General features: G+C 32.3%; 1 protein-coding gene across 4 annotated transcripts; it reads right to left on the bottom strand.

Annotated features, from left to right (window-relative positions):
- Window positions 1-310: 310 nt before the first annotated feature.
- LOC130614743 (contactin-associated protein-like 2) lies at window positions 311-14384 on the bottom strand. 4 transcript variants are annotated; one of them, XM_057436187.1, is made up of 3 exons: window positions 13710-14384; window positions 5322-5789; window positions 311-3477 (listed from the first exon to the last, which is right to left on the bottom strand). In XM_057436187.1, the coding sequence occupies exons 2-3, from the start codon at window positions 5561-5563 to the stop codon at window positions 774-776; spliced, it is 2946 nt and encodes a 981-aa protein (XP_057292170.1). In that variant the 5' UTR covers window positions 5564-5789; window positions 13710-14384; the 3' UTR covers window positions 311-773. The 4 variants fall into 4 exon arrangements, with proteins under 4 accessions (XP_057292170.1, XP_057292169.1, XP_057292172.1 ...); XM_057436186.1 differs by lacking the exon at window positions 13710-14384 and adding an exon at window positions 10780-10924; XM_057436189.1 differs by lacking the exon at window positions 13710-14384 and adding an exon at window positions 9586-9632.
- Between the last annotated feature and the right edge of the window lie 318 nt (window positions 14385-14702).

The raw sequence follows: 14702 nt of genomic DNA, 5'->3' as shown, positions 1-14702 counted from the left end.
TATTTTTTAGGTCTGTTTCTAACTCAATGATTTCGATGGCTCATAAACGCCTCGGCTTCCGGCTATTTTTATGATGGCTGTTATGAAGATTTAGTTGGAGATAGCTGGAAAGAAAAACAAGCATGTCTCTTTTGCTTAGTCGAATAATTAATCTGATTTTTAATTTAAATCTTTATAAGATGGAACGTATCTTTAAACGTACATAAATAAAAGTTTTTATATTTACAAAATGGAATGTATACAAATATATTTTTTTCATAAATTATATATATAATAATAATAATAATAATAATAATAATAATAATAATAACAAGAAGAAGAATTTTAAGAATTTCTATCGTTCGGCGATTCAGTTTCACTTGCCTTGTAATATCTGCTTCATTTAATTGACCATTTACATATAAGCTACATCCGCCATTATAAAAATTTTTCTGCGCGGAAACAAACCCTAGCTCTTAAAGAGAGAAGAATGTTGAAATTGAAGGGTAAATAGGTAACTGAAGAAAATATCTTCCTCTAAAAGTTTTCGTTTATAATTTTCAATATTCTCTCAAAAGTAAAGAAAAAAGCCAGACTCTGTACTCTCTCTTAACCTAAAATACGGATAATTTTTACCTATAAGAAAAACGCTATAACGTCAAACCGAATCACCAAATAACGAGTAAATGATAATGTAACAGGCATGCGGAAAGATTAGAATATCTTTCTATGTTTACTTTTGAAAAAAAGAAGATAAACAAATATGTATTTTTTTCTAATTATTATTGTGTTTTTCAAACTAATGTTTTGTTGGATTCTTCACAATAAATAAGTTCTTCCAAGTCTTCTGCTTCGAAGGTTCTTTTTCTTGATCGATGCGGCGTTCGATTCGACAACAACTGAGTTTCCTCGTCGCTGAATCGAACACTTTTACTTCGATGGTATTTGTTTAATGGTATACATTCTGGCGACGTCGTAAAAACGTCATTGTCTGTGTCGGAATTTATTTCACTCTCCTTACTCGAAACTAACGATGACGAGTTGGACGAGTTGGATTCTTGACGAAAATATAACTCGCTTTCAAAATTCTGTCTATTAGTGTTTGTACTTAACTCTAGTACTTTTTGTTTTAACGGTGACATTGTTATACAATTGTCTGAATTATCGAGTTCATAGTTAAATTCGTTATCACAACTCTTACTAAGTACCGACACAAGGTCTCTTTTTGATCTACAACAAGTAGTTATGGGTAAGGGCTCCACATTTTTTGCTGTTTTAGACTGTGTTACAATGGAGTCCTTTTTTATCTTCAAAATTCCTCTTTTCGGCATGGATAAAGTTGACTTGTTGCTTTGAAGACTGAACGTGTCGGGATCGCCGTCTTCCGCATAATAACGTCCAGGATCTATCGTGCTCACGGAGCTGTCCGAACACGACGTTGGATAAGATGACATGCCTTTTGACAAGGGAATGACAAGATCGTCCACATTGACGGTAACGTCATTGGAAACTTGAAGGACATTTTTGTTGTTGTTTCGACTTATCTCTTCCTTATATAATTCGACAATCTGAGGCTTAGCGTTGAATTCGTAATAACAGCAGCAAATACGCCGTTTGAAGATCAGAATGAGCATGAACAAAACAATAAGAACTGCTACGGCAACAATGATGATATATAAAAGCTTACTGTCAATTAATATGAAGCTTGATGGTTTAGTCTGTTCGTTCGTTGTGAGTGTCGTTTCGTTGTTATGTCCTTTGTGATAAACACCATTGCCTGTTGGAGCAGAATTTGTATTCGATGTCGAGACAGTTGGAATATGGTTCGAATCTGTACCTGTGCATTTTAGCATTCCAATTTGAAATAAAGACGGGGTGCTGGTTTTATGTCTGCTGACACGAATTTTAGATATAGGTAAATCTTTTTTGTCATCAATATAACCATCATCATATCTCCACCGCTTGTCCATGATGTCACAGTTACAAAGTACTTTCGGAGTAGCGCAAGTTTTGTTTATACCACATTTACAAGTCCGCCTGTTATCTTGGTTACCGCTCCAGTAATTTCGTAGCAACCCCGACCGTGAGTACCATCGTATGCCGTATTTAGTCGATTGATGTGATTCTTCGTTGGAGTTTAGTAATGTTGATTCGTAGCAGTTATAGCGGAAATATTGACTGCAATGTCTGCTTGATGTCACTAAGTCCAATATTTGTCTTTTATTCGCTTTGTAAGTCACTTGATGGTAATAAAAATCGTCGTTGTAATTATTTCCTTGAAATACGAATGTTTGGTTATCGTTGTTTACGTCTAGGATCGTCATCGGGCCGTCTGGATGAGTCATGTGACATCTTACTTTAAATGGAGCTGATTTTCCCGGTTTTATAGTATATATGCCGTCCTGGCGAAAACCGGCGTCGTTATAGTCGCTACATGTTTTACGGTAATGCTGTACGTCATCTATTTCGCATGTTTTCCCCTTAAAACCAGTTCCTTTACAATCGCATGCGAAACCATTCAAATTCTGAATACAACGGCCGCCATTTTTACACGGTCTATTTGGAAAGCATAAATCCTTCATTATACACATGTTCTCATTGTAGCTTTGGTTTGTTTGTCCTAAGATTGTTTTGACAGAGACGAGATCTTTACCTAAGCGAATGTTTTTGATACATCCAATCAAACCGTGTGTTCTTTCGTGTCTGCCGGAGAATACAACTTGGTTCGGAAACGCAACTTGTACCGTGCGATTAAATTTGTGCGCAAACTTTTGATCATCGATGCAGAACTTGATAGCTGTCGCCGAGATTTCGATTCGAATTTTTCTCCAGGTGCCGTCGTCTGCATTTTTATCATACTGATTAAATATTATTCTTTTCTGTTTTGTTATGTTTATGTATAGTTTTAACTCGTTGTCACGAAGGATTAGAAGAATAGATGAAGATTTCTTGGACGAGATGCTGTGAAGTAACACTCCGTTCTGAAGATATGTACGGTAGTAAAACTCAATTAAAAAGTGGTCGTCATTAACATGCGAGAATACAGACAGATCATCTGTACCTGTTTTAAAGGAAATCAAATAATCTGGTTGCGTCAAAGAACAAGCGGAATTAAATTTGCCGACAAATGAGTCACTCGGAGTCTTTATAAAGTGTTCTTTGGTTAGACTAATCGCTTTATCATCTAATTCCAAATCATACAAACATCCTTCAAAATTGCGGTGCGACAGCAGAATATTTTTTGTGTTCGTTTTCTTATTTATCGGCAAGCCGGCATAATAGATATACTCGTCTAAATTGTACTTGAGGTCGGATGATGCTGATCGTATTTCTGTAATGTTACTATCATCACCAGCGCTGTATGAGTACAATTTGGTTATTTCTCCTTCAATCTCAACGTTCACTTGATGGTGTTTACCATCTGCATAATTTGCATAATTACCGTGAATTACATCGATTGGTGAGTTTGATTTTAGGCCGTTGCTGTTGGATACGTACCTAAAGAAATGTTAATATTTTTTTATTATTTCTATTTACCCTTTTTTTACTGTTTTAAAAGACTTTTATTTAATTCAAATGACGGAATCTCTGTAACAACAGCCATATTTTGTCTGTCTGCAACCTCGTTCCCAGGGTTCTTTTTTCCCTTTTCCATATAATGACGAAAGAGAAAAAAGATCCTTGGGTTAAGGTTGGTCTTTCTGTGCTCAAAAAACCTTGTGCTATGGCCACATGGAATAGCGTGTATTTTAAAGACCCCAACAACTCCGTGGAATTTTCCACGGGTATTAACTGGTTTTTATGTAAACAGGCGGGAAGGATGCACGAAATAATGGTACAAGAAATTTGTACGACGGGCGATTCACCGTGCAATTTTCAACGGGCTAACGACTATTATCATAAAATTGATAAGAAAAAGGTTTTGAGTCCTGAATTTTTACATTCACATTTTGGCCCATAACCGTGCTTTTTTTAAGGTAAACGATCAAACGGATCTTTCTCATAGTAACTCTTAAGCATTATTATTTACACGTTTCTAATTTTGTTATTGCATTCCAGCCAACAGAATGTCATTTGGAATTCCAAGGGCGTTAGTAGTGCATGATAAATTACAAAGAGAAAGAAACACAATTGTTGTTTAAATCCCATTGAATGTCACTAAATTGGCAATAAAATGCACCTTTTTGCGTTAAACTTGTTCTGTGATTGGTCCATTGTCCCAAATCTAACAGGTTAAAATCCCTGTGACAAAAGGTTCTGTGATAGAAAGTTAGGAACAAGAATTTAATTCGCAAAAATAAACAGACGAAATTTACCGAAATATTAGATATACCATGCAGAAAAAATCATTTTGGCTAAAACAACTTCTACGCTAGAATTTTTTTTATTTTAATTTAAGATAGCTGTACTTTTAAATCGATGCTGTGAAAACGATGAAAAGAGATAAAAGCTGGCTTGTCACGAATTATATAAAGTAAAAAAATAATTATGAGTTTATTCAATTTATTTTGATTGTTCTTTTTTTATATAAGATTCGTTGAATTTCATAAACATAAAAAAGGCCTCTCATCATTAGAATCTAATTTTTATTGCAACATGAAATTGAATAAAAACATCTGTATAGCACTAAAAACATCTCTTCTTCCCATTTTTATTATATATATTTTTTTTGCGTTCATTTAGGCGATAGAAACATCTATTGTTCTTATCTGATCGTTATTTATCAATTAGTCGCCCGCAAAAACAATATCTACTTTACGCGAGAAATATTGCTTATCAACTCCAGCCGGCCATGCCTGATCTCCACCGTAGATGATTTTACTTAATCCATGACCTTGAAACGAGAAATCTTATGAAATGGAGGGAGCACTTTGTGTTGTTATATTTCGTTGGCAATATATGTTCCTTCCGTTCGGGGGAGTGTGGAAGACTGCTAGCAGATGTAAATTTTCCTTTCAACTTATAAGTGGAATATCAAACTTGTGTTTTCATTGCAATCAGACGGTCGTGGAGGCTTTGTCTTGCCAAAAAAGTGTACAGTTAATATACCAGACTGTTATTTTTTTTATCTACAATATATATTTTTCTGCACTGTTTATTTAGCTTTAACAGCTATATTATTCTCGAAATGTGGTGAAACAAAGCTAATATAGAAAATAAATAAACAAACAAACAAACAAAGTAACGAAAGTTTGGACATAAAACTACAAATTTAATTAAGCCAAACCTGAGCAAAATAATTGTTCAAAGTAAAAAAAAAGTATTTATTTTTTTAATATAAGACTCCGTTCCAAACTAATTTCAATATCTCGTTTAAGAAAACCCAAAATAAAAATAATTACCTTAATCTGCCTCGGATTAATTCCAGGGCAATGTAATCGCCCGTGACGCCACTCGCGAAGAATAAGACGCATGAAGACAGCGTGGTGTGAAAAGTTATGGTTATTTTATACCCTTTAACATCTAATGGTTTTGCCAATAGTGAGCGAGAGATGAACTGACTTCCATCGAATAGAATTCCGGAAGAAAGCAAACAAGGAACTCGCGTAAACAAGACTGCGAAAAATAAACAAACAACGTGCATGTTTATTTTATGTCAATTTCTTGTTTACTTTAGCACTTCTCGTTAATCTTGCTCTTCTTTGATAATGTGTATTTGCTTGTGGAAATCTAGAATTTAATACAGCATATTCTACGAGCAAGCTTTCAATGATATCATTGTTTCGAAGCGTGGCGTGGATCCTTGAATTTTTTTCTTCTTTTCTTCACCGCTCGTGTCTTTGTATATACTCTTGTTGTTTGTTCGTCACCTAGAAATAAAAACACAATACAATTGGATTGATATCTGTACAGGCGTAAGGAAAGATAATATTCAATTAATTGCAGCACGCGCATAAGTATCTTCATTTTCATTGTTCTCCGCTATCCCAAATGTATTATTCTATTGTTCTACGCGTTCGAATTGTACTGTTCTATTGTTATTGTTATCATGTTATCATCCAATGAGATTTAATTATTTAAAAAGCTAATGTACCCAGCACAGAATAGTTCGAGCAACAACAAGAGCGACAGCTGCTTATGGAGTTGCGATGTATTTTTCCTTTACTAAGCATGATCGAATAATCAGTTAATAATATAATATAAAATAAATAATTATAGATAAAGAAAAAAGTATATAAATAAATAATTAACTAACTGAATTAATAAATAAAAAAAAAAGCAAATTTTTTCAAAACATCTTTTCTGAAGAAATTTACCATGGAAGGCCAATGAACTACATATTTAACTCAAACATTTCGCCATCAATAACCAATCCAGTTATTGTATATTTTTTTAAATATAAAATCCATAAATTCCTCAGAGAGAAAAAAAATCCACGTTTAAAAACAGTTTTTCACCCGCCAATATTTATCTAAGTTGAACAAATTCGGATTAAAGTACAGCTTTTAACGAATAATCTTTTTAGCAGGCTTCTTATTGCGCGAGGCTGTTGACGCTTTTAGCTTATACAAGAGTACAACGTAACGACGCTAATTACTGAACCGCATTTGGTAAGCATAGATGTCACACCTGTCTTCATGAACATGTTAGAACAATTAACAGTCATTATACATCAATTTTTTTCAAATTTACACTTTTATTTTGTAGCTATTAACTATTTTTTATATAAATTATTTTTTTTTTGTCTTCTAAAACTCGTGGAAATTGTATATCTCCTTCATTTTTTTAAATGTTTTTTATAAAATATCTAAAAAAGATTTGTTCTTCTTTTCTCTGTTGTGGCAAAGAAAGCAAAATTACTTTTCAAAAGTAGTCCTTTTCTTTCTAGGAGGCACACAGTTTTGTCTAACTCGTTTTCTTTATCATTCGCCTAAGTATTTTGTCTGAGATAAAATATTTTTTTAAGGGGTTTTAAGTATTTCAGAAAACAATCAATATCTAATTTAATTCGTCACAACAATCCTGCACAAAATTATTAAAACAAAGGCAATTTTTCGTCATTTTCTAAAATATGGACAAAAAGCGTCAAATAGGCAATATTAGGCCGCCAGCGGGCTGCAAAATTATGCGCACAAGTAGGCCAGATGTACAGCGTTTAAAATTAATTTGCTAAATTAGCACATTAAAAACAAAAGATTGTAGTGTTATGTTGGTTGACGAAATTGGCTAGCTATTGCTGGTACATGTTGTCAAGCATGCATCGAATTTCCTATCATTATTCTTTACATTATAATGTTTTATTTTCAAAAAATAATTTTTTTTTTACTTTGAACAAGTATTTTGCTAGGTTTGGCTTAATTATAAGATGGTAGTTCAAATGGAAGAACAACATGGTGTGCAGTAAGAAGAACTGTTTTATATGACAAACAAAAATGAAAATCAATTTTAAAAATAATTTTCAATTTTAAAAATAATTTTTTGAGGAAACTAAATTTGTCACACCGCATTTTGTATATGCTTCTATGCAATTTTGTTTTATCGATGGAGCATGATGAGAGGTCGATTCAAAGCAATACGCTAACTATCTTGGGAGATGCAGAAGTCTATTAGGATTACAAATGCTTTTTAAAAATAACTATTTATATTTCACTGTTTTACAAAAATTACCTGAGCGCTATTTTGTTTTAGGAGTCAAAATGTACCCAATATTAGGTAAAACAAATTCTATTTAGACCATTATTAACTTATAGCTATTTTTAAGCAGTTAATATTAAAAATCCGTTGCTATTACTGGTCAAGAAGCCTTAAGGAAGGGCTTTACATAGCACGGTGTAAGTTAACTTCGTAGCAACCCTAATCGTAGCTATAAATGTAAACAAGCAAAATTGTCTAGTACGATATTTTGTATCTTTTTCCGAAGAAATACATTCTTGCAAAATATCCTTTCAATATTGTGTAGGTTGGTCTCTGAGTGGAATAAATTGTTACTGTGAATTAGGACATCTGGAAGAGTTTTAGGAGATTTAATGCTTTACGTTTAAGAAAGGTGTAAAACAGTTTTAGACATATATGGCATGGTACACTGCTCATTTGCTTGTTAACGGAGAAGAGTGGAGTTTTTCTTTTAATCGGCCTGCTAGGACTTTTAATATGCTATGTACGCGAGGGTGTTTGTCCAAAATATCATTTTTATTTCGGTCGCGAAAAACTGACAACAAGACTATTGTATAGTTTGGGCGGTTCACAAAATCAAAAAGGTTTAAACACACTGTGTAGACGTGTGCAGAGAAGACACAAGAAGCAACTGAGATAGTATTTCATGTTATGTCAACTTTGTGTCACTCAAAATTCTAATTCGCAGGCTCTTGTAAATCAACACCATAGCGTTATTTGCTCTTATGAGATGCAAGGGAATTGAAACGAGGTTCGAGGAAATCACAAGATTTCGCCTATAAAAAGAAGCGGACAATTAAAATTTCGGGCAGAATTTTGTTAAATAATAAAATAATGTTAATGCACAATGATCATTGTGCATTGACACTATGAAATTTAGTCCTATAAATATTGCAACGAAATTAATCATAAAAAAGAGGTAAGCCAGATTTCCAACATTTGATTAAAAAAACTTTATCCTTTTGATCATCACGTGAAAAGCTAGATTAAAGAGAACTTTCTTCCGTAGTGCCTGTTTTATTTAAGCTATCTTAACCAATGATTGAAAGTGAAACAGTACACAAAGAGCATTGAAAAATGCCACCCATCTTTTAAGCTTAAGAGTAGTGAACAAAATTCATTTTCCTGATAATAAAAACTGCTTTGGCAAAACTATATATATAAAGCGTGGACTGATAGATATAGATAAGGAATGCGTTTGTTAAATATGATGAAATAAAAGATAAGGATCAACAAAAGATAAAAGAGAATAAAATAAGAGAAAGAAAATTTACACCGGTTAAGCAACGGAATGTAAATAAAGACAAATAAATAATAGTTTAAAAATAATTGAATAGTATACAATAAACATATTACAAAGTAATTTAAAACATATTATTCTTAAAAATATATATCAAACTAACGATTTAAATAATTTAAATCACATTTTTCTTTGATATTAATTCTATTGTAAATTTTATATTTCTTTTTTCCTTCAATTATCTTTTATTTTCATTTCTTTACTTAGCAGACTAGAAAAGATTGCGTCTTTTAACTAGCTACACACGTGGATTTTTAAATTTTAAATATATTTTTAAAAAAACTTACAAATCACAGAGACTTTTTTCAGTGCTTGTTTTCCTGGTCATTCAAAAAAAATTTTTTTCTTCGTTCGTTTAAATTCTCTGAAAAGCCTCTTACTGCTCATTACAACGTCTGTCATTTCTGTCAACTAACTGTAACCCCAAATGATGTCACGCAATCTGTTCCATAACTCGCTCACTTGCTCAAGTAAAAATATTTATTTGAGAAGGTCAAAGGTAAAATTTTCTAACCCAGTTTTTTATGTGTTAGATGTTTATAATGGAATAATATTTATTTACAATTTTCTTCTGAGGGACGTTGTTTAAAAAATCATAAACTAACTGACTTATAAAAAGCAACCTTTTTCTTAAATAAACAAACGCTAATTAGCGAAACACGTGTTTGAACAAAATTATCAGCAAAAATTACCTGTCCATCTAAAAATCATGACTTCAACTTTTAAATTTATAATGTACAGGTACAGAGTACAAGTTAACTCATATGAAAGTTTTTATGATGTGACCGAATTCGGTGTTTCCGTTGCACAAAGTAATCCAAATATGAATCAATGACGTCATGGGTGAATATCAATATTTGCTGGAATCTTGTGATGAGTGAATGAAACGAAAGTGTATATTTGCACTTTTATTGTTAAAAAATTTTTTTATAAAAAGTCATTGACAGTACAGATGTGTGTATGTATGGGAGAACATTTTTATGGGGCAGCCATGAAAGAATGCATTTTGAAAGCCTTAGTTGTAAGTGGGTAAAAAATCCACCGGAATTCACCCGCCACTGCAAATTTTTTAAAAATAAATCGCTTCTGGTATTTTTAACATTAATTTTTATGCTTGGTTTAACATGACCTGGTTTTGACGGACAAACAGACATCGGTTATTATTAGTTCAGGGACCTTACAAAACAAAACGTGTGGTGTAAATGCAGCTTTACATAAGGCTTATGTTACATCATGTAACAGCACGTGGTTCATGTAAAGAAAAATATTGTTGACAGACATGTTATAAACAATGTAATACAAACAAACAAAATAAAAAAACTTGTTTTTTTGTTACTTACACTTTCATCAAAATACGTTTCAAAACATGCCTGTATTTAGCAAAAGCGTGATGTCGCTTACTACACACATTAGCCTGTCACTAAGTTTACCTTGTGAATCTTTTCGGAACATTCAGTTTGCATTAAGAAATCAATAAAACTAAAGGTCACGCATTTTCGAGTGTTAAGCTAAATACGGTTTATTTGGTGGGGAACTCGATATTTCAAAAGGGAGACTAATACAGCTCCTGAACACAATACTTGAGAGCATATAATGTTGCGTGCCGAGTTTGAAAGCTCGAGAAAATTTAGATTTCATTTTTGTGAATGTTTGAGAAAAATTATGCAATATATATACTCACACACTTTCGCAAGTAAGGCTTCTTAGGATTATCGAAAACATCAACTTTGCGGATAAGACTTTTCAAAACTTCAGAAAGCATAAAAGTTCGCGAGGAAGACCTAGAATTCGCGAAACACGCAAAAATTTTGCGCCTGAAAAAGTTTTTGCTTATTAAAGTAGGAAGGAATAATCTTGTGAATAACTATATGCACCATATAACTAACCTGTTACATTGAACAAAACGTTACTACATATTAGATACCAAAAACACATCAACTCAAAAATTCAATTTTATCTAATTCTACAACTAGTTCTTCTAACTGTACGCATCACATGTTCATCGTCAATACACGTACATTTCATACCTTACAGAAGTAATTCTGTATGATCGTTCTATTAAAAAAAAACACTATCCCCCATGCTGATAGGTATTCTATTAATTACAAAAATTAAGGTAGTCATTAATTCGATACGTTGTCTTTCTAAGAGGATCAATATCATTAGTGATTATATATTTATGCAAACATTAGACAGCTCATTTAATCTTTTATACATGTTATGAGCCGGTCTTATTTTCTACTTTCTTCAGGATGGACACGTAATAGAATACAGTTAATAGAAGATAAAGCCGCGAGATAAAGTGTTACTAAGTTTGAAGGAAATCAAGCTAAATTTACGGAAGGAAATATATTTTTAGAACTTGTATGCCTCAATCAATGGAGCTATTATGCGTCAATAAATTCTTATTACCTTAACGGGATTAACTTTCACGAAAACTTATTTTCGAGAATGAGTTACGCGTAGGTTTTTCGCGAGTACAAGTTTTCTCGAATCATAGACAATAAAAAGTATGTATTGAAAAATCCGCATGTAGTGAGGAAAAGAGGTTAACTACTTCTACTTTTACTAACTTCAAGAAATTTGAGAATGTTAACGGAAATTTATCTTTACGAGTCAATTGCGAATTATCAAAAAAAAAAATGGCGGAAAATCGCAAAATTCGTAAAAATTGATCTTGCGAATAATTAATCTCGTTAACATATCTCCAAGCGTCATGTCCATCATTTTATTGATTGTTGACTATTTCGAACAATCCTTGACACTGGGAATCAGCCACAAGGTTTCTTTTTTTACGGGCTAACGACTAGTCTTTATTATAATAACCGTATACGTCTGTCTATCTGCCATGCAAAACGGTACCGTAAGTAGCAAGACGCATGCATTTCGGTATAAAGGAACGGGCGAACCCGTGGATTTTTTTCCACGGGCCACCGACTAGTATAGAAGAATTTCAGAAGATTTTAGGCTTTACAAGTAAAATTGATTAATCTTTGAAATTATTAAGATCATTCTAATGACTGCTTCCTCTTTGATAATCATATGAAAGAAAAATAAGGAGGTTATAAGTAGTAGCAATAATAGAGTAGTGAAGGATAATATATTAAATATGAAAATTTAAGAAACAAATATTTTAATAAACAAACAAACAAACAAACCAAGATATTACAAGAAGTCAACAACAACTAACCAACCTAAAAACAACTTTTCTAGAACTCATTCTTAACTTTCCACAAGCACACGAGGCCTACAAATCTGTGCAATTGTTTTGTTGGTACATCTGCCCCAATATTAAAAAATATTTACATCCATGCAGTTACCATCTTGAAAACACTAACACCTTGCACAGAATCATGACGTCAGTAAAATGCAGCCAATATGGAATGGAAAACACACGAGTTCATAAAAACAGTAGTGGAAAATAAACTTTTTATGGTGTGAAATTTAACACATTTGACGTTAAGGAAGGTGATAAGAGGGGAACGTGTTGTACACAAACGTATTGTTTTGTACAATATTAGACGTGTTGAATAATGTACAGTGTTAAATAACACCTAATATGAATGTTAGTGCTCATTCACAAGTTAAAAAAATTATATTTCTAGATACATACAAAGCTATTTCTCCCCTAGTTTGTCTTTATTGATTTTATGGTCTAAGTTGTAAAAGGAGATATAAATTGCATTTGAAATGATTTAGAAGAGTTGATCCTAATTTCAATGATGTTTTTATTGATCACAATTTTCCATCTCTTTCAGATAGTCCACGATTATCCCAAATTTCTTTGCATCCACCACTCATTTGACAAACATTTCCTAAAGTTCCATGTCAATGCCGAATGTGAATACATTGAACCTGGGGACACAAGAAAAATAAGAAGAAGAAGAAGAAGAAGAAGAAGAAGAAGAAGAAGAAGAAGAAGAAGAAGAAGAAGAAGAAGAAGAAGAAGAAGAAGAAGAAGAAGAAGAAGAAGAAGAAGAAGAAGAAGAAGAAGAAGAAGAAGAAGAAGAAGAAGAAGAAGAAGAAGAAGAAGAAGAAGAAGAAGAAGAAGAAGAAGAAGAAGAAGAAGAAGAAGAAGAAGAAGAAGAAGAAGAAGAAGAAGAAGAAGAAGAAGAAGAAGAAGAAGAAGAAGAAGAAGAAACACAGCAACATTCAAGAAAATAACAGCAACAACACAACAACAAAACAATAAGCAACAAACTTATGCCATATTTCTTCTACTTAACAAACATCAAAATTATAACCAGTCCTATTCCTATTCTATAAATTATACTTTTCGTATACTTAGTATGTGAGGCCGTTACTGTGCAATGGAATTTTATAAGCAGCTTTCAGTGCCCAACTTCACCACCGTAAAAGAACAACAGAAAATGTTTTAATAGCTTTTCATTTTAAAATAAAACATAGCAACATTTTTTGTAAAACCTTAAAATGTCCTGGGATTTTGTTTCCAATTAAAATATTGAGTTTTAAAGTGGTACATTACTCTACAAAATTATGTTAGAGTTATATTAAAACATGCAAGTTGTATTTCAGCTTAGAAAATTAATACAATAATATTAATATAAAAATGTACTTATTTATACCTTAATGGCTACAATCCTTTTTTTAAGGGCATCACTGTTTAGTGCTAAAAATATTATAAACCGAAGCAGATTTGATTTCGAGGGGATTTGGTTATTAAACGAAGAGATTAAGTAAACACCATAGATTATAAATTATAAATATTGTCCTTAGTTTTGTGGTGTGTGCATTTTCCTATACCACTATCTCTCGAGCTTTTTCTACGTTGTAAAATACATAAAAAAGAACTTACTGATTAGACATCGGTTTCTGTTGACTGTTTTCAACCCAGCTGAAGTAGCAACGACTTTTTTAGTGTGTATTTAAAACTGATATGACCACGAGGATAGGATAAAAACAAATGGAATGAAATAAAGCTTTATTATTTTTTTCAAAACATTTGCGCGTGCCATCATTTTTGTTCCAGTGTGTCCATTGTCTTTCTGAGCAAACAATTTGATTTAATGTACGCTTAGAAAAATGCTTTGTGTTTCTATGGAGACGCTAAAATATCGCAGATATATTTCTTATATACTTAATAATGTCTTTTTGTATATATTTATTTATGCTGATTAGATAAAGCGTGCCTGAATAAATATATCTAAAAAAGCATAAAGTCACAACAACTGAGGTCCAAGTCAACACACTTCGTACTCAAGCCTATATTCGTGCACAGACTCCTTATCACTAGTTTTTAATCTTCGTAAATGTTTGATGTATAATCGAGATAACGCCCCTTGTAAATAACCGCGGAGTTCCCTTTATTCTAAACCTAGACTTAAAACTGTGTAAACTTTACAATATGCCCCAGCATTAAAAAAATGCTTCTTTATTAAATTTGTGCAATAAATATTCGGTGGTCACAAGGTATAGCATTCGTTGTGGAATTCTCATAGTGCTAGCAATTTCTTTTAACATTCACTGATAAAGTAAAAACTGAGAGGAATTTATCGTTATGCTTGTGTATGTAGAACTTTTTTTGTAATTTTGATATAGTTGGTAAAGGAGAAAAAAAAATTAATATATCTCTTTTGGTAGGGAAAATAAAAGGCTGTGTCATACAAATATAACCTCGTATTTATTTTGAATACATTTTCGTGTGTAAAAACATTTACCTTAACTTACCTTAGAATCTACAAAGAATCAAGGCTATAGTACTTGTGACAACAGAGAAGCTGAAGTTTACTGTGAAAAAGGGAGAAGTCTATGTTTAACATACTATATGTAATTTCTAAAACTTAATAAC

This window comes from Hydractinia symbiolongicarpus, chromosome 11 (assembly GCF_029227915.1).
Source record: "Hydractinia symbiolongicarpus strain clone_291-10 chromosome 11, HSymV2.1, whole genome shotgun sequence".
Taxonomy (NCBI): domain Eukaryota; kingdom Metazoa; phylum Cnidaria; class Hydrozoa; order Anthoathecata; family Hydractiniidae; genus Hydractinia; species Hydractinia symbiolongicarpus.
The sequence above is the reverse complement of the archived record's forward strand: the minus strand, read 5'-3'. Positions and strand labels throughout refer to the sequence as shown.